This window comes from Plecotus auritus (genome assembly GCF_963455305.1).
Source record: "Plecotus auritus genome assembly, chromosome: 1".
Classification (NCBI taxonomy): domain Eukaryota; kingdom Metazoa; phylum Chordata; class Mammalia; order Chiroptera; family Vespertilionidae; genus Plecotus; species Plecotus auritus.
The window spans coordinates 36,561,734-36,585,102 of NC_137770.1; the positions used below are offsets into that span (position 1 = coordinate 36,561,734).

The following is a 23,369-nucleotide window of genomic DNA, read 5'->3' on the forward strand; positions in this document are numbered from 1 at the left end:
CCATAGCTAAGATTTGGAAACAGCCTAAATGCCCATCAGCAGAAGAGTAGATTAGAAAACTATGGTACATCTACACAATGGAATACTATGCTGCTATAAAAAAGAACGAATTCTTAACCGGTTTGGCTCAGTGGATAGAGCGTCCGCCTGCAGTCAGAAAGGTCCCAGGTTCGATTCTGGTCAAGGGCATGTACCTTGGTTGTGGGCACATCCCCAGTAGGAGGTGTGCAAGAGGCAGCTGATCGATGTTTCTCTCTCATCGATGTTTCTAACTCTCTATCCCTCTTCCTTCCTCTCTGTAAAAAATCAATAAAATATATTAAAAAAAAAAGAAAGAAAGAATTCTTACCATTTGCAGCAACATGGATGGAACTGGAGAGCACTATGCTAAATGAAATAAGCCAGGCAATGAAAGAAAAATACCACATGATCTCACTCATTTATGGAAAATAAAGAACATTATAACCTGATGAACAAAAAGATAGATACAGAGGCAGTAAAGCCTCAAACAGACTGTCAAATTATAGCGGGAAGGCTGGGGAGTGTTGGGGAAGGGGAAAAGAGATCAACCGAAGGACTTGTATGCATGCATATAAGCGCAACCAATGGACACAAGACACTGGGGCGTGGGATGAGGGCATGTGACAGGGAGTAGGGGAGGCTCTGGGAAGGTCAATGGGGAAAAAAAGGAGATATATGTATTACTATCTGTAATGCTTTAAACAATAAAATAAAATAAATAAAATAAATTTTTAAAAAGCATCAAGTCAATTTCTAAATTACCTTTAAGAAGTAACTTACCTGAACAACAACTGCAAAGGCCTTTGATTTTATTTTTGCTAATGATGCTGCCCTTTCACACGACTAGAAATAAAAATACAAAGGAAGGAGAAAAGTTAAAAAACATAAACATTAAGTGAAACTATGAATACCCACAGAAGATTTTAGACAGAGGTAGAGTACAAGAAAGTAAAGATACAGAAACACACACCACATTTTCACAGCAGGTGCCGTAGCTACTGATTGTTTTCCTTCAGGGTTTAAGGAGGATAACATGAACAAAAGCCTTGGTGATGAAGCCATTCCCACCTCATTGGCCTATGCCCAAAGACAGCTCTTGTCTCATCCACTAAGATGGATGAAACCTCTAGAGGTAGGAAGCAGTCCTGAGTAGCCTGAGCTCCACACCAGCTGAAAGGCTGACAGGAAGTGAGAAAAGACATAATACAAAACCCTAATTCTGCCCTTGGCACTCTAGCATCATCTTTCCCTTCCTCTGCTTAAACCTGTCAACATTCTCACTCCCAGTCGACACCTGTTGTGGTCTTACACAAAGTTTCCAGTAAAAACAGACTAGCTCGTCACAGAACCCAGGTTTCGGAATTTTCTAAGATATTTATTAACACTGACCAAAAATCATGATGCTTAGTATACAGAATCATAGCCACACATAAAATAAAAAGCCAATCAAATACTGCCCTATCAGCAATCACAGTGAATTTTCCTGACCTCTGCTTCTTGTGAATTTCCTTTCCTCTTTTCTTCTCCATCTTTATCTTTCAATTTTAAGGATGAATTCTGAAAGAGCAAAAAATTTATATAGACACATTAATAATTCAAATGATCTAAACATTAATTCCAAGTCAATTTCAGAACAGTGAGAATCATTTACTTAATTACTGAGAAGCTAAAAGATCATTTCACATTATTGAAGTATTAGTGGTCCGGTGCATGAAATTCATGCACTGGCGGGAGGGAGGGTCCCTCAGACCAGCCTGCACCCTCTCGCAGTCTGGGAGCCCCGCAATAGATCACCCCACAGAGGGAGGCCCGGCCCACCCACCACAGTGCCCTCAGCCAGGTAGCCTGGGCCTCCCTCTTTGGGGTGATCACAGAGCCCACCCACCCCAATTGATCACCCTCCACCAGCCAGTGGCCTGTGCCCCACTCTGCGGGGCAAGTGTGGGGCAATGGCAGGCGCCCGACCAAGTGCATCGCACCCTCCTTGGCTGGCCTGGCGCCAGTGCATGTCATAGCGTGGTCGATTTGCATATTACGCTTTTATTGTTAGACTAGAGGCCTGGTGCACCGATTTGTGCATGGATGGGGGTCCGGCCCACCCTGATCGGGGGCAGGGGCAGCCGGGGGGAGGGGCCATGGGTGGTTGGCCAGCCATCCCCACCCCCTGGTCAAACTCCCAAACTCCAAGTCAAGGGACAATTTGCATATTAGCCTTTTATTATATAGGATAGGATGGTTCACCACCTGACAATTAAGATCATGGTTAGGTTTCAGAATAGTTCTAAAATTCATCAAAAAAATGCCTTAATCCTCCTAATGAAGGAAGATTTTATGTGGGGTGAAAAATTAGTTTATTCTTCTTTCCTTTAGATTTTCAGAGGTCTTAGTAATTATTAAAGATAGTTCGTTAAAAGGATGTACTATTCAAACGTTCTACCTCATTAAAATAAATGTGAAAGCAAAGTATTTCCTTCTCCCCAAAACTGTCATCTCATCACTTTTCTTGTATTTTTTGTCTAAAATGAATTTGAGCCAGCTCCTTTTATATAATGGAAAGCCAAAGAAGCAACAAATATTTCTAAAAACTTACCTAGCATTTGAGAACACATTAACACATTATCACATTCACAGTAAGTAATCAGAAATTGCTTTTTAATTTTTTTTTTAGAAGTATTTAATAAATAAGATTGAGTAGTGGTTTCAAAGGCTGGCCTTTAGGTTTCCAGAGCAAAAAAGTTTCTCCAGCTGAAAAGGTTAATGTGGAATATGAGTAGCTCTAGCCTCAGTATTTGGGCCAGAAAATCAAAGTGCAGATGAGTTGATGAGACTTGTAAATGAATAATCCAAGGCTGGCAGGGCACAGTGGAGGCAGCCACCACTCAGGTCTAGCTAGCTATCTGCTGCCATGCAGCAAAACAGGACCAGGAGTGCCAAAGCTCTGACTTTTAACAGAAGCTGGGTGTCTGGAATTTTGCATGAAGTCTACAAATATTTACATTACTAACTAACTCACATTATTAAAACAACGTTAGGAACAATGCTGTGACAAACAAAACACATGTGTGTGCAGGATTTGGCCCACAGAGCACAACCTCCAGAAGACGCTAAATTTTAAAGAATGCAATTAATCTGTGGTACACCAGGATGACTCATTCCTCTATAATTATATAGTTATATATATTAATTATACATGTATAATTGTTATTAATTATTATTATTTAGTTATAGATGTAATCTATATAGAATCTGTTTGTAAGGTTAAATAACATCACATAGCTAATAAGTGGCCAAAAAAAAGTAAAGCCTTCCAAATCTTAGCTCCACAAAAATGCAGCCACTCAGCTAGCTGCCTCTCAACATCATCACCCTTGTCCAGCCTTCTGTGTTTACTGCAATTGCAAAGGCGAAGTATCAAACAAGCAGTCACATACCTTCCTGTCTTTGTGCCACTGCTGATGCTCCAAAATTATGGTCTTAATATTATCAAAGAAATCATCCTTTACCAAGCTGAGGGTTTTGTTTGGATTGGACTTATCAGCTGAAATTACATGTTTCATGTTCTGATAAAGATCATGAACATTCAGCATTTCCTAAAGGTGAAAACATGAGTCTTTTATTCAGTTTTATAGGAAAAACTTACAGGCAAAACCAACACAAAATAAAATGGCATTCCAAAGTGACTGTGTTTATAAGGAATAACATGCCATAGTATACTGAAAATTGTATTTAATAAAGAGGCTGCTTTCCAGAGGTATGGATTCATTCATTTCAACTCAACAAACATTAAATAACATACACTGCATGGGGAAAGACTAATAAATGATTGCATTCCTCCCTGACCGGTTTGGCTCAGTGGATGGAGTGTCGGCCTGCGGACTGAAGGGTCCCAGGTTCGATTCTGGTCAAGGGCATGTACCTTGGTTGCGGGCACATCCCCAGTAGGGGTTGTGCGGGAGGCAGCTGATCGATGTTTCTCTCTCATTGATGTTTCTAACTCTCTGTCCCTCTCCCTTCCTCTCTGTAAAAAATCAATAAAATATATTTTAAAAAAAAATGATTGCATTCCTGGATATAACAAAAATTATTTGTAGTATAACATATCATTAAATATCACTACTGATAACTAAAATCCCGTTTTTATTTTACATTATCATACCAAGGATATGCACATAGTTCTTTTTTTTTTAATATATTTCATTGATTTTTTACAGAGAGGAAGGGAGAGGGATAGAGAGTTAGAAACATTGATGAGAGAGAAATATTGATCACCTGCCTCCTGCACACCCCCTACTGGGGGTGTGCCCGCAACCAAGGTACATGCCCTTGACCGGAATCGAACCTGAGACCCTTCAGTCTGCAGGCCGACGTTCTATCCACTGAGCCAAACCGGTTAGGGCTGCACATAGTTCTTTATGCTCAGCTGGAAGTTCCTGTATGATTCACCTAATCCCCAGAGATGTGCTGGCTTTCACATGTCTCAAAGCCTATGTGCCTGTACTCAAAACTTCATTACTTCAGTATTGAAATTTAGGCTTAAAAAAAGTAGATTGGCCGAAACCGGTTTGGCTCAGTGGATAGAGCGTCGGCCTGCGGACTGAAGGGTCCCGGGTTCGATTCCAGTCAAGGGCATGTACCTTGGTTGTGGGCACATCCCCAGTAGGGCGTGTGCAGGAGGCAGCTGATCGATGTTTCTCTCTCATCGATGTTTCTAACTCTCTATCCCTCTCCCTTCCTCTCTGTAAAAAATCAATAAAATATATTTATAAAAAAAAAAAGTAGAGGGGATTTATGACACCATTTGAGGCATTGTTCATTAATTAGACCTTTCTCTCCCAGAAACCTTCAGCTAAATTGGTAGATCTATGGGGTAAGAAGAAAGACAGCACACTTAAGAAATCAAATAAAACCGGTATTGGGACTTGGCTCAAAGTTCAGCAGGGAACTAGTGACATCTGAGTCATCCCTAAGTTGGGCTGCTCAATTCATTTCTAAATTTTGATAGAATAACAGACCTCTGTTCAAGGGATCAGAAACTGCTCAGTAGTGGTGAGTGCTCATATATGCAAGATTTTCAAAGGGGAACAATGTCCAGACATGGGGAGCCCATAACTTTTTACAGTTTACAATGTGCTGTACTCCCATTATTTTACCACATGCAATACAATACAGGGGAAAGACCATTAGTTGGGCCTGGTTTTGGCCTGAGTTCTGTCACTTGCTAGACTATGACCTTGAGCAAATCCTTCAATCTGAGAATCATGTTCCACATTTGTACAAAATTAAGTAATGCCACTGTAAAGATATGAAGTAATGCCACCTAACCCACTGATTTTATAAAAGTGAGAGTGCTCTGTATAATGTACTAGTAAATCATTATACAAAATTAAAGTGTTAAGACACAAAATAAAGTGCTTAGACTTTGGAGCCTTATAGACTTGGACATTCAAATCCAGTGTCTACACCTTACTTCCTTTATTTACTTTTAAATATGTTTTTATTGATTTTTAGAGAGAGAAGTGAGAAGGATAGAGAGATAGAAACATCGAAGAGAGAGAAACACCCATCAGCTGTCCCCTGCACATCCCCTCCTGGGGATGGAGCCAGCAACCTGGGCATGTGCCCTTACTGGGAATCGAGCTGGTGACCTCTTAGTTCATGGGTGGACTCTCAACCACTGAGCCACACCAGCCAGGCTGCACCTTACTTTTTGCAAATTACATAACTTCTCTGAGCCTCAGTTTCCTTGTTTTTAAAATCAGGAAAATACCACCTCCTCTGCAAGGTTACTATGATGATTAGGGAGATAACATAAACATTTAACATAGTTCCTGGTACATGTTGAAAACTCAGCACTTAATGTCCATTATTATAATTGTATAAATGAAAAACAAAACTTAGAAATAAAATAATTAGCTGAAGGTCATATTTAAGTAGCAGAATTCGAATTAAAAATCAGATGTTTGCCCTAACCAGTCTGGCTCAGTGGATAGAGCATCAGCCTGCGGACTCAAGGGTCCCAGGTTCGATTCCAATCAAGGGCATGTATCTTGGTTGTGGGCACATACCCAGCAAGAAGTGTGCAGGAGGCAGCTGATCAATGTTTCTAACTCTCTATCCCTCTCCCTTCCTCTCTGTAAAAAAATCAATAAAATATATTTTTTTAAAAATCAGATGTTTGGCTGAAACCGGTTTGGCTCAGTGGATAGAGCGTCGGCCTGCGGACTGAAGGGTCCCGGGTTCGATTCCGGTCAAGGGCATGTACCTTGGTTGCGGGCACATCCCCAGTAGGAGGTGTGCAGGAGGCAGCTGATCGATGTTTCTCATCGATGTTTCTAGCTCTCTATCCCTCTCCCTTCCTCTCTGTAAAAATATCAATAAAATATATTAAAAAAAAAATCAGATGTTTGATTCAATATCCTATCCTTTTCATTTTATTATGCCTCCTTTACCACAAAACTAAAACTAATGAGTGGCAGAATCATCTCCAGAATTCAGGTCTACTGACATGGAGACATAAAAGCATTTGCAAGTAGAAAATTATTAAATTAAAGGATTATCAATGAGTATGGGTCAAAGGCTAGACAAGGACATGACAAATAGAATTAACAGAGGTATTGAGAAAAGGCTTCCAAAGCAGATCTGTGACAAGCGAAAGATGTGAGATCAAGTCAGGATGCCTTCAGACTACTCCATTCCTAGAAGCTTCTAGGAGTAGGCATCTCGTAGCCTGGCCCTCAGACCCTCCTCGCCAATCACCCTAAAAGATAGGCTTTTGTGCCTATCTTCTCTTAAATCTTCCTAGTTTTCAATAGTGGGCTTTCAAATAAGCATTGTAAAAAGGAACTTAGGAAATAAATACACATTGTTTAAAAAAATAAAGTCACTTTAAATTCTTGTTTTATCATCTACCTAAAAAGTCAAATACAAATGGTGGTTTCAGTATCTAAATATCCTGAGTCGAAATCCAGTCTTCTACATCTTTGTTTCTTACTGTATTTTGTGATTTATTTCATAAACTTTGATATATTTAGGGTGTATTATTTCTGATACTTTAGAGAAAATAATATTCATTCTATGGTTAAAATCATTCAAAATTTTTCAGTATCCAGTAGATAAAGATATAACCTCAATATATAGTTAACAATAAAACAATTTATTTTTAAATTTCAAGAACTAAAAGAAATTTACCTCTAATACATCAGAAGTGATAAGTTTCATTACACGATCATTTGGTTCCTTAAATTCTTCCGTAACTTGAGTTCGATGAACTTTTTTCTTCATTCTAAATGACAGCTATTTGATAATGAATGTCTTTTAAAGTATATTTTTAAGTATGGAAATAAGTTAGACAGCAGCAAAAATTGTCTATCAGTAAACATGGATGAAACAAAAGCAGCACTAAGTACATATTTATTAAATAATCCATTTTTTAAAGACTGTTAGACTTTTGAGATAATCCTTAAGATGCCATGCCAAGTACTTACAGATTCAGATATTCAAAGAAGTTCCATATTTGCCAGGTGATGACAGAGCCAGAACTAGAACCTAGTGCTCTTCTAACCTAGTTTCTCAATTGTCATAAGATCAAAGAAATACCATATTTTATTAGTGGAAGTTTCAACTTTTCACCAACTGACATTAAAATTCTTTGGTCCTCTTTCAGCCGTATCCTCTCTGATGTTTGAATGAAGAATGAACAAATGCAGATACTGAATTTAATGTTCTCTCCTAACCATCTGCCTAACAGATGGCATTCGGAAATACACTGCATTTAAAAGGAGAGCCTGAATTTTGATTGCAACAAAAAGTAACAGAAAGCATTTTCTCCTATTTTAGGAAGCCTTTCTACAAGTATTGGAAACTATATAATAATCTTCCCACATTATGGAGACTGAGGTACTTTATGGACAAATGAAGTATAATTTCTCATTTTGAAGAAACAATTTATTTTAGGTAACATACCAATTTGGGCATTGCTGTAAAGTGAAATGCTTTGTCTAGTCGTAGCTTCCTAAAAATATAGGCTACATCAAAATGCTCCGAATTTATCAAATCTTGTTGAAATTTTAAAATTTCATCCCAGTCTCTCAGGGCAACTCTAATCTGCAAACAAGAGAAGCAAAAAAAGTAGTTACTGAATGTAAATCTTTTTTCACAGATGTTTTATACTTTGAAACACTGGCATTTCTGTATACATCAAGTTTGTTGTAAAAATATTGTACCCGTTTAGTGTTTCTGCTAGTGGAAAACAACTCATCAAGTATTTATTACCTTTTGTTTTGGTTGACACAGTTGGGTGTTATATAATCCATACAACAGATACAAAGCACCAACTCTGATCTGGAAGGCGTATGGAGGTAAAAAATATTGCCAAGCCAAAGCTAAAGCTTCTTTTGTAAATGTGTTCTTTTCTAAATTTCTCATTTTACCACTAGAAAACAAAGAGAAAATATGTTATGACTTTAAGTAAATAAGTAATGAACAAAAATTACAAGAGGCATATTCTAGCAGCTGCTAGAAATTGGGTGGGCCTTCCACATCTAATCCCTTCCTGATTCAAGCACAAAGACCTAATCTTTGCTTGTATTTCCTCCACTGAGGCACAGGTGTACACTAGGTAAACATGATGCAGCTTCATAAAGCATCAATTTGACTTGCTGAATTAGGGAGCAAAGGGGGTAGGGAATGCATATTATTCCTGGTTAAGAATTTATATATCAAAATAAGCATAATTATGTTACAGAATAAAATTCACAAGCTACATGTATTTTAATATATAATGGATATTCTCCCCAGTACACTCAGGGATTCACACTAAACCTCCTTTGTCCTTGGGACACCTAGATAAAAAAGTTAAGAGACCACAAATACATTCCACCCTCTCCTTTCAATTCTTCAGGGCAAAGCTCACCAAAGTAAACAAGGAACAGGAGCAGGATAGGAAAGTAGACTCCACTTTACTCCCAAAGCCTGGGCTCTTCAAATAATAAATACAATAAAAGAATGCAAAATACCTACTTTAAGTACAGGCAACCAAAGCCACTTCTAATGAAAATCCCCTACTCCTCAAGTGGTCCCAATTTTTTCCCCCATTTTAGTTTTTTCTCATTAGCTAAAAAATGAGGTAACCCCAGCAAAATGTTCCTGAACTACCACATTTCCCAAGAGGGTTACAGTGAAAGATCATGGGTTTTGCAAACAGGCAAACATATACGTTTCCATATCTGCTCTACCATCTACTTACTAGCTGTGTGATGAGAGAATTACTTAACCTCCTTAAACCTCATTTTCCTCATCTATAAAACATCCATTATACCAGCTTTTCAGAGTTGTTCTATGGATTAAATACATTAAGCTATAAATGCATTACATGTAGTAGCTATTAAAAAATAGTTTCTCTCCTATCATTAACTGTACAACAAGCAGCTCTCCACCCTCCATCCCTTGCAATGTACAAACTATGTAGGTAATTATTTTACATCAACAGAGGGAAAAAAGATAACTTTTACATTTTATTCAGCCAAGTTTTAATCACAAGAATTCATTCATTCAATTACATAGCCTTTTCAATATTATATGTATTATGCTAAAGGATACCAGATGCATCCAGTTACTGTCCTCACAGAGCTCTGTGTAATGGAGGGAAAATTTAAAAATAATAGCAATAATGAACATTTACTGAGCACTTGAAGTGCACTTAACATATATTAATTAGCTCATTTAATCCTCAGAACTACACTATGAGGTATTACCGTTGTCCCTCTTTTACAGGTAAGGAAGCTCAGGCCAGTAACTTACCAAAAGTCACAGTAGGTGGACTCTGATTCAAATCAGGCAGGTGGGCTCCATAATCTGTGCTCTTAAACACTAATACTGTCTTTTGAACTACACACTTATAATAAAATGTAGTTGAGAGATAAAATAAGCAGAATGCTATAGGAAAAAAAGAGCAGTACCCCTTACTTAGCCTAGAAGGGCGAAGGAAGGCTTCCCTGAGGAATTGTCATTTGAACTTAAATCTGAGTGAGGAATACAGTGGCCAGGCAAAGGGCATTGGGGAAAGCTCCAGGCTGAGCAAACGCCAGAGAGGCTCGAGGCGAGAGGGTGCGTGCAGGGGATTGGTCGATGAAGCTGCGGAGAAGGGCAGAGGCCAATCACAGAGGGTCTAGCCAACCACGATAGGGAATTTGAGCTGTATCCCAAAGGCCATAGAAACAACGCAAGGGTTGTAAGCAAGGGAGTGACATGATCAAATGTGCACTTTATAAAACGAACTCATTCAATCGCTCTTTCTGTCTTTGCTTAGGTCAGTGGTCGGCAAACTGCGGCTCTTTGGCCCCATTGTGTGTGGCTCTTCCACCAAATACCATGTGCGGGCGCGCACGTACAGTGCGATTGAAACTTCGTGGCCCATGCACAGAAATCGGTTTTCCGCTCTCAAAAGAAATTTCAATACTGTTAATATTTGGCTCTGTTGACTAAGTTTGCCGACCACTGGCTTAGGTGTTTCTTTTGTTTTGAAATACGGGGGCTCTAGAAGAACCAGACTGGAGAAGGTCAGGCTGGGGCAGTGGAGATGAGAGGAGTTTAGAAGAGCGTCCAGGCAGAAATACATATTCGGGGAGAGGCCGCAAAAGGATGCAACCAAAGCCAATGAAATCGCCCAAGGAAAGCGCGTAGCCGGAGCACTAAAGGAGACCCGGGAGAAGTGGAGGTGGATTTCAGAAACTGCCACTTCTCCAAGCCCTTCACAGGTGCGGCGACGGGAGGCGGGAGGGAGGCGGAGAGAGGAGGTCTGCAACTACCTACGCCGCCTCAGAGCGGACCTGGGAGAAAGGCGGGTAGCGGACGAGAAACACCCACCAGAAGATGGTCCCAAACTTCATGCTCCTCCAGAGCTCCGAGAAGTCCTCGAAGCGCACGCTGTCCGTGTCCTGAAAGCGGCTGAGCAGCTCCTCGTAGTCGGCCTGCAGGCCTGGAGGGGCCCCCATGCCTGCAAAGCCTGCGCACTCCGCGAGCGGTCCAGCCCGCGGCGGTCGTCGAGGAAACCCAGCCCGGACACCCCGCCTCCTACGACGTGACACCGCACGCACTCCGTGACGTCATATCCGGTTCCTTTAGCTCCACCTCCAGCCGGACCAAGCGTCGGCGCTCGATGCTTACTGCGCGTGCGCGGGCGTGTAGCGTTCAATTCTCTGTTAATACATAATTAAGATCAGTCCTTTTCATTTCTTTGAAGATGTGTACATCCCAAGTGTCTTGTGAGCCCAAGAAGGAATTAGGTCTACATTAGGCTAGCTTATGAATATTGGCTTTACCCCTACTATCACTCTCCCTTAAAGCAGCAGAGGGACAAAAGTCAACTTTTATAGCTAGGGAAGAACAGTTCAGAGCCTCAGCCCACCCTCTCGTGGATCTAAAGAGGGTTTACTAGGAAAATGAACTGGACTCATGCTCTTACAGTCTATAACCACACAATAGGGAGCTGTGTGGCTCTCTCCTTGGAGCCCTAGCAGTCTTCTGCAAGCACTCTTGAGAAATTGTTTTGTAAATATCTCCCCACCATCCACTCACCCCTGCGCTACATCTAGCACAGTGCTTAACAGAAAGAATTTATTTTACAGTATACATACTTATTGATTATGTGGCTAAATTGGCTTTCTGGGTACACTCCACCTCCTAGCTTATCCCTAGAGCTAGATATGGAGTAATATTTTGTACTTTTCACCATTTCTCTGATTGCAGGGCGTGCTGTTTATATTCTTTAAGAGAGGTATTATGATAGAAAAGCCTAGGGCCCAACTGAAGTGGCTCAGTGGTTGTGTGTGGAACCATGAACCAAGAGGTCATGGTTCGATTCCAGTCAGGGCACATGCCTAGGTTGTGGGCTCAGTCCCCAGTGTGGGGCATGCAGGAGGCAGCTGATGAATGATTCTCTCTCATTGCATCCTCACATGGCCAAAGGGGCAATGGAAATTTCTGGAGCCTCTTTTATAAGGGTACTAGACGCCTGGTGCACGAAATTTGTGCAAGGGGGGTTTCCCTCAGCCCAACCTGCACCCTCTCCAATCTGGGACTCCTTGAGGGATGTTCCAGTGCCCGTTTACAGGGATTGGGCCATGGGGGTGTGGCCAGCCTGGGTGAGGGGCTGAGGGTTGTTTTCAGGCTGGCCACACCCCCTGGCGACCCAAGCTCCCAGCCCCTCCTTTTTATCTTTTTTTTTTTTTCAGCACCTCCTTGAGCAGAGGCCAGGGCTGGCTAGAAGCAGGTATCTGGGATTTATCTTCTATAATTGAAACTTTGTAGCCTTGAGCAAAGGCCAGGGCCAGCCAGGGCGGGCGGGAAGCTTGGCTTCCTCCATCACTGGGGGCAACCCAAGCCTCCTGCTCGCTCCAGCTCCATGGCCACTGCCATCTTTGTTGGGTTAATTTGCATACACGCTCCTGACTGGCTGGTGGGTATAGCGGAGTGATGGTCAATTTGCATCACAATTTGTTTCTCTTTTATTAGTGTAGATGAATCCCCTTCATGAGGGCTCCATCCTCATTATCTAATCACCTCCTAAAGGCCCCCCACCTCCTAATACTAACCATCTTGGAGGTTAAGTTTCAACATATGAATTTGAATTTGAGGGGACACAAACATTCAGTGCAAAACAAACATCTTGGATGCACTCAGCCCTCAGTAATTGTTCATTGAATGGATTTCATTGGGAGAGCTAGAAGATGGTTGGCAAGAGATAAATTCTACAATGTCCTAAATTAAATTGCAGTGGATTGGAGAGTGGGAGACAATGGAAGCACTCAGCTAATATGTGTGCTAAAACTAAGAAAAACTATACACATTCCTGAATGTTTGTTGTAACTTTGAACCAACCAGACACCACCAAGTTCTCTTTATGCATGAACTTTCGGACTTTTGCCCACAACTAATAAAAAAAAAATTAGTAAATATTTCTTCCTTATGGACTAGGCACCTATCCGAGAACTGCCTCTGCTTCATCTTTTCTTCACCCCACCCCTTTATCTACAGTCAATGTCAATTCTTTCAAAAGCAACTTACATCTCTTTTCCCTAAACTCATTGTATAAAAGGGTTCCATCAGCTCCAGAATGGCAGACATGTGTGTATTTTCCATCTGGTTTAGACTGTATGTCCCAGGACCTGGCCATATGGCTGGCATATGGCTCAATAAACTTTCACAAAAGTTTCGGGCGGTGAAGGTTTTTGTTTAACATGGTCCTGTATTCCCTATTCTGCAACTCTGATAGTAATTCTTCTCTGATCCCCATGTTACATGAATTCCTTGCAAACAGAGGAGGCTTTTGTAACAAAGATGAATCTGATGGGAAGCATGCTTTGATGGAACTATGAGTTTAGTAGGGGAGATAAGATACATAAATGATCAGAGAAGGTAAAAAATGAGCAGTAAAGTAAGAAAGCTGAAGTTTGCAGGGGAAGCAAATATTGGCAGTTGAATTTGCCCAGAGACATATTGGCTGAGCTGGCTCCTCACTGATTTGCAGTGTTAGCAGGTCACGTTGGTTAGTTTTTTTGCTTTAAATATTCTACCAGCAGACCAGGCAGTGAGGCAAAAGTTTATAATGGCTCACCCTGCAACTAGTTTAGTGCTCCTATTAAAGTTTGTCACTGCAGTTGTGTGTAGAAACACTGAAATCTATTTCAAAGACCAAATATTATCCAGAAATATTTGGAAAGGGATCTCTATCTAAAATAATGTTTCTTTAATATTTTACTATTTCAAAATCTCTAAAAAATAGATCTGACTTAACAGAGTCTAGTTTACTTGCTAGGCTATATGCTTTCTCAATGTTTTAAAAGGCATTACCCATTGTGATTAAACACTGCACAATCCCCTCACTCTCCCATCCCCACACACACCCCAGCTTGTTCTTCTCTGTGGAGAATCACCATTTTATAATGATTTTTTAAGTATTCATAAAGCCAAAAGAGCTTATCACTCTCCTTATATGGCACCTTTGCAATCAAACACACCATGATTGAGGGTACCGATCAGTTTTTATTAGTAAAATATATAATTAAAACACCTTGACTACTTAAAAAAAAATAGATCATTACTTTCTGGGAAATTCTATTTGAAAACCCATAAACAATAAATTTTCCTGAAGAAAATAATTTACAATAAAATGTATATTGTAGTCACCCGTGACTATGCAGAGGTAAGGTTATTTTTTCTAAACAATACCTACCTTTGTACTTTACAACAAACTGCGCAATCCTAACACTAATTACAGCCGATTAAATTTAGAGCCCCAAGCTTTACTGTATCCATAAACTCACCTCCTTTCTGTCCATCAAGATTATCTTCTCCCAGAGAACTCTCAATATCTGGCCTCAATAAGGTGAAGGCACACAACAAATGAAAAACAAAACAAAACACCACGACAAGCAAATCAACAACAAAAAACACCTGGGGCAGCTAAAGTTTCCATTTCCTTCATCTGAGACACCTCAAAGTGCTTTATTTAAAATAAACTGGCTTTGGGTGCCTTAAGGTGAATATATTTAACTCCTCTATTTTTGATCAAATTAGTAGATGACATTAAAAAACAAACTGTTATATAGGTAACCAAGGTCCAACCTGTTAGGAGACCTCAGATATTTTTCTATTCTACAAAGCACAGCTTCACACCCCAAAGCATTAGATTGGCAATTTCGGAGACAGTTCCATGGCAACACCTATTCCGCCCCGACCGACCACCAATCCCCAAAAAAAAGTTTGGGGAAGAGCGAGGCACCAGAATTGGACAAGTCACCGAAGACAAAGGGCAGTGCTGACCCCTCCTGTACCCGCCGGCCTCCCAACATGCGCTCACACACGTAGGCAGCAGCCGGGAGTAGACGCGGGGGACCTGCGCGGGTTGCAAACCCAGGGGGCGCGGAGCTGAGGGCGGGGGCCTGGCTGCGGTGCTGCGGTCCAGCACGTACCGGGGCGGGGCCTGCAGTGCGGTGGGCGGGGAGGGGGTAAGTTTCGCCCTGCGGCTCGAGTTTCGCATCCTTAAGTAGTACCGGGGGCACCGGGAACTAAAGGGATGCCAGGTCCCTTCCGCATCCTTGGTATTTTCCTGCCGAGGGTCTGATCATTGCGAGGGTCTGATCATTGCGAGGGTCTGATCATTGCCGCTCTCAGGCACCTGCCTTTCCTCTCCGTGCAGGAATGGAGCCAAGACAAGGGAATAAAGGAAATAAAATGATACAAGGAGATCGGGTGTCTGAGCAGCGTCTTGGGTAAAACCGTCCATTACAGGTAAGAATAAAAATTATGCCCAAACCTCTGAAAGGTGTGAACACAACAAAGCTCCAGAAGGCATTCAAATTTGTGGTGAGGTGTAGCGTTTATCTTATAGGTAGACTATTTCGTATCAATTCTACAGATTGAACTAATTCTCTGTAAAATGCTTTGGGGACGACGGGTTCAGCGCTATTTAAAGGGATGAAATATGAGCAAAGTGGTAAGTGGCAGACTTAAAAAAACACCCGAGTAAAAATTTTCTACATATTTTTGTTGTTTCCAGCTAGCAGTATGTTTGCAAAGGTTTTATTTAACCAAACCCAATTGTTAAAAAAAAAAAAATCCATATTCTTTGCAACTTGTTTTTGATGTTGCTACAATGGAAATTTGAACTTTTATAATTTTTTAGATTCTGTGAAGCCAGTAACTTTAAGTCCATCCTTTTTGTGTTTTAAAGGTTTTAGGGGAAATCAAGATTTGCAATGAAACAAACAAAAAAGGAGAAATATTTGCAATAATTGTGAGGTTAGACAAACTTATTAGAAAATAAGTCTAACGGTTCTGGGAGAACCATATCATACATTCCTATGGCAGGTTAGTTTGCTGTCGTTCTTTTCATACATTATCTCATTTACCTGATAATGTCTCCATAATCAGACATTATGGAGACATAATTCAGACTATTTTTTGAACCTGTAGTTCAAACTAAAGCCCAGCTAATTAGCATATCAAAATACTTTTATTAATTTCCATTTGTCTTGCCATTCCTCTTAGGACATCCCCTCAAAGTTCTGTATGGTTTCATTACCTTCAAGAGACTCGTACCTTCAGTTCCCTATACCCCATTGTTTTTTCCTGTTTGCTATTTAAAGTTAATGAGGAAAAGGGTATGTTCTGGACTGAGTAACACTGCAAGGTGGTTAGCACCAGCCGCTATGGAGCTACTTCTGATGGCCCGCTCAAATGCTCTGAACCTTAGGCCACCTCTCCAAGACTATTTTCTCACCACAGAACGAGATGCAAGTACTAATTCAATAGGTTCCTTTTTTAAGGTTGTGTGATAACATGCAGAACACTTAGCACAAAATCTAGCATATAATACCTATGAGATGTTAGCTTCATTTTAATTCCTAATCTTTGTGTCATTTCACCAAGCAGTGCTAGGCTGTCTGGGGAACTATTTCCAGTTCCAAGGTTAATAATGAGGCTTTAGAACACATGACCAAAGTACACTAAATTCTTTACCATACTTTCTTCAAGTGTGAAAATAATACAATGGTCATTCATTCATAGCAGTACCAGAGAACGGGAAGTAGGCATGCATAGGGTGGGGACAGGAACAGTAAGGGGAGAAGAGCTATTATAGAATTATAATTGTTAGGGTAGGGTTATACTTCATAGATAAAGATATTTAAAAGTCTGTGATTGTGAGACAGGGAGAGAAAAACAATGAATGCTGGGAAGGAAGGGCTGTTTCTGCTATTTCAGCCTCAAGCCCTCCATGGGGTTTGTTTTTGGGGTGACCAGAGGTTCTTGTTTCTTCCAGCGCTACTGTCTTTTAAAAGTGGCTTTCTCTTCTAAATCATTGCTCTCACAAGTCATTTTCTCAGAGCCTGACCATTTACTAATATTTGAAAACTACATCAACTTCTAGTTTTCAACTCAAGATAACTTGCTCTCAGAAAAATAATTTTTTAGTTCGACCTGGGAATATTAAACTACTTTATTCTGAAATACCACCTCTAGTACAATCTGTAATTAGTTAAATACACAAGAACTTGGATCATAATATTTATAGTGAAGTATATATGTGCCCCAAAATATTGGACTTTTAGTATTGTAAACTTTTGTTCCCAAAATTTCATGTAACTGAAATCACATTTTCTTCATTTTTAAGATAAAAACAGTCCCCTAAGATATGTGGCTTAGTTTATTTTGTTCAGGATATTTTGTTCCTATAACCTCAGGCTATAGATAGTATCTAAGATCTGGCATTACCTATGTAATCTGTCCATAAAAGTAATTTGCAGTTACTTCTCAGTACAGGGATTCACAATGATTTTTCTACTTCTTTTAAATATCTTTTTATGTTTTTAATTATATTTTATAGATTTTTTACAGAGAGGAAGGGAGAGGGATAGAGAGTTAGAAACATCGATGAGAGAGAAACATCGATCAGCTGCCTCCTGCACACCTCCTACTGGGGATGTGCCTGCAACCAAGGTACATGCCCTTGACCGGAATCGAACCTGGGACCTTTTAGTCCGCAGGCCGACACTCTATCCACTGAGCCAAACCGGTTAGGGCCTTTTTATGATTTTCAAAAATTGAGAATGTATTACTTTTATAGTCAGAAAATAATAGCAATTTCATAAATATATATGGAAGAAAAACAAAGCTATTTCTTAAAATTTAAATATACAGTATCATCAAAACAAAAACAAGGTTAGTTCTGTTTCATATTAGAGTCAGAAGACCTAAGTTTAAATCTCTGGTCTGGCATTTATTACCTTTAGGGCTTAGACAAATCGTTTACCATTTGAGGTCTAAATTTCTTCATCTGTAAAGGAGATAGATTAGAAATCTTTATTATTTAAAAAAAATTTTTTTTAGTTAATTGATTTTAGAGAGGAATGGAGAGAAATTGATTTGCTGTTCCACTTATTTATGCATTCATTGATTGATCCTTATATGTGTGCTGACCTGGGATTGAACCCACAATCTTGGCGTTTTGGGAAGATGCTCTAACCCAGTGGTTGGCAAACTGCGGTTCGCAAGCCACATGCGGCTCTTTGGCCCCTTGAGTGTGGCTCTTCCACAAAATACCACGGCCTGGGCGAGTCTATTTTGAAGAAGTGACGTTAGAAGTTTAAGTTTAAAAAATTTGGCTCTCAAAAGAAATTTCAATCGTTGTACTGTTGATATTTGGCTCTGTTGACTAATGAGTTTGCCGACCACTGCTCTAACCAACTGAGTTATCTGACCAGGGGTAGAAATCTTTAGAGGACATTCTAGCCCTTACAACACTATGTTACTATAATGTTTAGGATTGTTTCACCCATCCCATTCCTATTTAAATATTAAAATTACTAGAGGCCCGATGCACAAAATTCGTGCAAGAGTAGGCCTTCCTTCCCCCGGCTTCCCTCTGGCACCCAGAACCTGGGCTTCCCTCACAGCCCTGGCTTTGTCCAGAAGGTCGTCCGTTCTAATTAGCATATTATGTTTTTATTATTACATATTATAGAATTTACTTGAAATAACCAATCCATGCCAATGTAATCTTCATAAAATACTTAAAATGTTGGCAAACAATTTTAGGAGTCGGAGGTATTGAAATAAACATTAACATAAATGCTGATCAAGGAGGGCCTGGTCCACAGAAGATGTTTATTTGAAGTAACAAAACAATACAGTTAGTGTTAGATCCAACCACAAAGAGCAAAAGGAATGAAAATTTTGTACAATGCACATAGAAAAACAAGATATTTACTGTGACAACTATATATTTCTAAAATAATACCTCTAAAATCACTCAATTATTGAAATCTATATGAAAACAAAAGGATGTTAATCGCGACAAAGTGCATAAAACCAAACATCAAATTTTGAGCAAATTAACATACTAGGCAATTTTGCTAACAAAGCATGATTTGTTTGTTTGTACACAATCTGCTCAAAACATCTTTATACCAACAGGGTGGGCAGAACATTTAGGTTTAATATCAATTACACAATATTAGCATAAATTTCCACAACTACAGATAGGGTATTGTTTTTTGTTTTTGAGATGGCAAAGTGACTATAGAAACATCAAATTCATTTCTCTGAATTGAGAATTTTATCCAAATAAATGTCACATACCTTCCAGATATATGCATCTTTCTATATCATGTAAATGGCTTTACCCATTTAATAATAAACCATACAAGCATTTAAGAATCATTATATGATTAACAATGTCATGTTCCAGGTTTAACAATTTCATAGGCCAAAAACAAGTTCTTCTTAAAAACTAGTTTTATAAATGCAGTATATATTGCATGAGTAACTGCTGGTATTTTTTAAGAAAATATATTGTGCAATTGAGGCTACCATGTACCGCTGGCAAAACACTATTGTTTATGTAAATGTGAAAAACTGAGTAAAAATTTTCCAAGCTGATCATAATGAAAGGTTACTGCCTTCTTCAAAGATTATATTGGCATCTTATTAAAAATAATTCGATAAGGGACAAACTAGGTCCCTAGCCCAAAATAAATAAATAAAAAGGTGCATTTTAAAAATTATGCTACTGCAATGCAATGGTTTAAATACCAAAGAACTGTGAAAATGTGCTGTCTGTGATCTGGCATTAATGTAAATTAAGTAAAAAGGGGATCAAAACTGAACTAACAGAGTTTGTGCAGTATTGTAGCCAGGCTTCTAAAATTAGATATAGAAAATATAAATAGACTGCTTTAGGTAATGAGCCACCAGTGTCCAAAATAAAGGAATGAGATTATGAAAAAGCTCAGTTAACTTGATCCAGCGCTCTGAGTAATTCTTCACCCTGCAGTAGGTTTCTGCTGCCTTGTATAGGAGCATTAACTTCACAATCATAACTGGTCAGCTGTGGTAATCCACTCTCATCCATTGATTGCCCAAGGAGTCTACATGCTAAGTCTGGAAAACAAAGAGATATCTAAGTATTCATTCATCTAGTCAATGATTATTATTAAACACCCACTATGCACTAGGCATTGGGAACATAAGGCAAATAAACTCTTTCTGGAAGGGTTTTTAGTCTATGGTGTAAACCATCGCTATGTAAACAAGTAAGTGCAATCAAGTGTTACTGGTGCTATGTCATAAATGTTTACAGGATACAAGGAAGGACAAAGGAGTGCTAAATCAATTTAGAAAAAAGCATAAACATTTACAAGGTTCAGCTTCTAGTCAATATTAATAATATAGACATATCAAAGATAATTATTAAAAAAATAAAGTTCCATCTTGAAATAGCTGTTACAGACATTAGATAAAATGCTACCTTACTTTTTAATCTTGCTAAGGAATGAAAACCACTCTCACTTAGAACAAAGCTCCTAAATAAAAAGCCATATAATTCTCCTATTGATATTCAAGACAAAAAGAATAAACTAACCAGAGGGTATTAAAATAATAGTCTTTTGCTCCATTCCATTCTGTTCATTAGATTTGCATCCTTTTACACGTTTCCAAGAAAGTGATGTGGTAGTTGCACGATCATCTGGCTGCTGTAATAATGTTCCCTAAAAAGAGGAAACTTATTTCAATTTTACTATGTTTTTTTTAAAAAAAATCAAAAACTTTGATATCAATGAAAGTTTAATAACATGGGGATGGCAGGTTTCTTAAATCAAATACTACCCCTAATTGTTTTTAATTCTTTCTTTTACCACTACTATGATCAAGACAGTTATTTGCCATACATTATGGCTAACAACTTCTCTGTAAATTCTTTCCAGTTAATCTGGTTAATTTAAAATATTGGTATGGGTTACACGAACATTGACTTAAGAAAACTATTGTGTTTTGGGAATAAGAAGGGGAAATTAACTTAAAGGGAAGAGAACAAGACTGGTGGTGATGTTGGGTGGAATAAGGGGAGAACATCACTTTTGACTCAAAATACACCTGTATTATCTGAAATTTTTACCCCAAGAATATATTCGTTGTTTTTGTTTTTAAGAGAGTGTACAAAGTGAAAAAAACGATCAATGTTTAATTCTAAAAATACAACTTTAGTATTTAGAAGAAACAAGGAATTATCTACACATGTAACTTATAAATAGAACATTAGCTAGACTAGAAAAAGCAAACACATACTCTTACACTTACAATTCCTACTGCTTGAAAAAGTGAGCCATCATGTTCTATTTTTCGTTTTCTTTGAGCATTCTGCAAAGCTAGTATCTTTGGATTTAGTTCTTCCTCAGGAACAGTAGTTCTGAAAAAAAATTTAAATAAAAATATGGTTGTTTTATTATTTTTAAGAACTATCCAAATAGCTTTTTTCATCAAAATATATTTATACTAGAGGCCTGGTGCACAAATTCGTGCACCAGTGGGGTCCCTTGGCCTGGCTGGTGATTGGGGCCAATTGGGGTCGATAGGGGCCAGCTGGCTTGGGGGAGGGACCACGGCAGGTTGGCTGGCAACGGGAAGTTGGCTGTGGGAGCGCAATGACCACCAGGGGGCAGACGCTTAATGCCAAAGCTCAATTTTTGAAACAAAATATCCTAAAATTTGTATTTCCCTATTAATCGAAGTGAACTAGATTGATATTTTTGTAAGTCAAAAACTTAAATATTGGCCTTTCATTCCATCTAATATAATTCAGATAATATTGGGATTATTGTGATACAAAATTAATTTCACACTTGCATAGCATTTTCAGTTCATAAAACATTTCATGTTCATTAGTTTATTTTAATTTCACTCCAATCCCAAAGATAGTAACATATATAATACCCATTTTATAAATGAGAAACCTCAGGACTGTTAGGTAACTATCTTGAAGTCCCACTGCTAATTAGTTGTGGATATGGAAGTACATTCTAGATCTCTTTAGACTCATGCCCCCCCAGTGATCTTCCTACTAAGTCAATTTGCCTCCAGTATTGGTATGTTATCAAACCTGCACCTAAAATTAATATTGAATAGTAAAGAACTACTTGGTGGGTCAAATACATCAATTTTATCATAGCTACTTTGTTTTCTCAAGAACTCCCCCATCAATACATTAATCATAAATGGCTCCTTGCTCTGTTTCACATATAGTTGAGAATGTATATGGGTAGGTAATATATTACTCTAACTCCTTCCTACATGCAGTTTTGTAAAACCTCCAATATACAGACAGGCAGGTTTTAAAATTTTTACATAACTATATTATCTTTATGAAGTATAATTCAGTGTATAGTATAAATATCACCTCAGTAGTACTTTTTTAAAAAATGATTTTAGAGAGAGGAAGGGATGGAGGGGGAGAGAGAAAGGGAAACATCCATGTGAGAAAGAAACATCGTCACCTTTTGGTGTACAGAACAATGCTCCAACCAACTGAGCCACACCGGCCAGGGCAGTAGCAGTACTTTTAATGGTTATCTTTATCTTTGCTGTAAAGCTGTCTGGCTTAGTACAGCACTTTGATTTTGTGAATAATAACGTAGAGAATTAGTAATGAAAAAACCTCCATATAGTTCATAAAATTCATCTCGTAAGGTATTTAGTGCATACTATAGTGGAACTAATGTAAAAAAAAAATTGCTAATGTGATTTGATACTAAGACTCTGGTTTTGACAAGTATACAGTTGTTCAGAAAACTGAATATCCATAGTCTCCTGTAGCTAATAGTAAACTGTAAACAGGTCATTGTCATCACCATTATATTACTACTAGAGGCTCGGTGCACAAACATTCATGCACGGGGTGGGGGGAGGGGTGTCCCTCAGCCTGGCCTGCCCCCTCTCACAGTCTGGGAGCCCTCAGGGGATGTCCTACTGATGGTTTAGGCCCAGAGTGGCCCCCCTCTGCAGGAGGCAACCGGGCCGATCAGGGGAAGGCACTGCACCCCCATCACCCTGCTGCTGCCACCACCTCCTACCACTGCCTCCAGCCTCCCTGTGCTGGAGGCAACAGGGCCGATGAGGGGAAGGTGCCACCCCCATCACCCCGCTGCTGCTGCTGCTGCTGCTGCTGCTGCTGCTGCCGCTGCCGCTGCCGCTGCCGGCCGCAGTGGATGACTGCCCTCGGCCCTCGCAGCCGCTGCAGCTTTATCCGGAAGGAAGTATGGCTGTCCGGTCTAATTAGCATATTATGCTTTTATTATTATAGAGGATATTCATTCATTATCCACACAACAACCATTTATTGAATAGCTAGTACACGATAGGTACTGAATTAAGTATTAATACCACTAAAATGTCAACAAGACACTGTCATTGCCCTAAAGCAGCGGTCACCAACCGGTGGTCTGGGGACCACTGGTGGTCCATGAGGTCCAAAAGGTTGGCGACCACTGCCCTAGAGCGGCAAACCACGGCTCGCG

The 23,369-nt window shown here is 39.4% G+C and overlaps 2 protein-coding genes across 5 annotated transcripts in view; both read right to left on the reverse strand.

Moving 5' to 3' along the window:
- The window catches only part of SNAPC1 (small nuclear RNA activating complex polypeptide 1), a 34,892-nt gene extending 23,798 nt beyond the window's left edge, over positions 1-11,094 (reverse strand). The window contains exons 1-8 of one of the 4 annotated variants that reach the window (XR_013960211.1): positions 10,885-11,094; positions 8,293-8,452; positions 7,984-8,124; positions 7,210-7,314; positions 3,453-3,611; positions 1,510-1,578; positions 802-864; positions 119-296 (exon numbers count right to left, since the gene is read on the reverse strand). Coding sequence is in view for 2 of the 4 variants with exons in the window: in XM_080661861.1 (XP_080517987.1) it covers positions 195-296; positions 802-864; positions 1,510-1,578; positions 3,453-3,611; positions 7,210-7,314; positions 7,984-8,124; positions 8,293-8,452; positions 10,885-11,012 (927 nt within the window). In the remaining 2 variants the exon portion in view is untranslated. Of the gene's footprint in view, positions 1-118; positions 297-349; positions 388-801; positions 865-1,509; positions 1,579-3,452; positions 3,612-7,209; positions 7,315-7,983; positions 8,125-8,292; positions 8,453-10,884 lie in introns of all 4 variants that reach the window. The other 3 variants (XR_013960212.1, XM_080661861.1, XM_080661862.1) reach the window with 3 other exon arrangements.
- Positions 11,095-18,665: 7,571 nt separating this feature from the next.
- The window catches only part of HIF1A (hypoxia inducible factor 1 subunit alpha), a 50,003-nt gene continuing 45,299 nt past the window's right edge, over positions 18,666-23,369 (reverse strand). The window contains 3 exon segments of the mRNA XM_080642291.1: positions 18,666-19,959; positions 20,441-20,567; positions 21,157-21,265. Of these exon segments, the coding sequence (XP_080498417.1) occupies positions 19,808-19,959; positions 20,441-20,567; positions 21,157-21,265 (388 nt within the window). The 3' untranslated portion in view covers positions 18,666-19,807.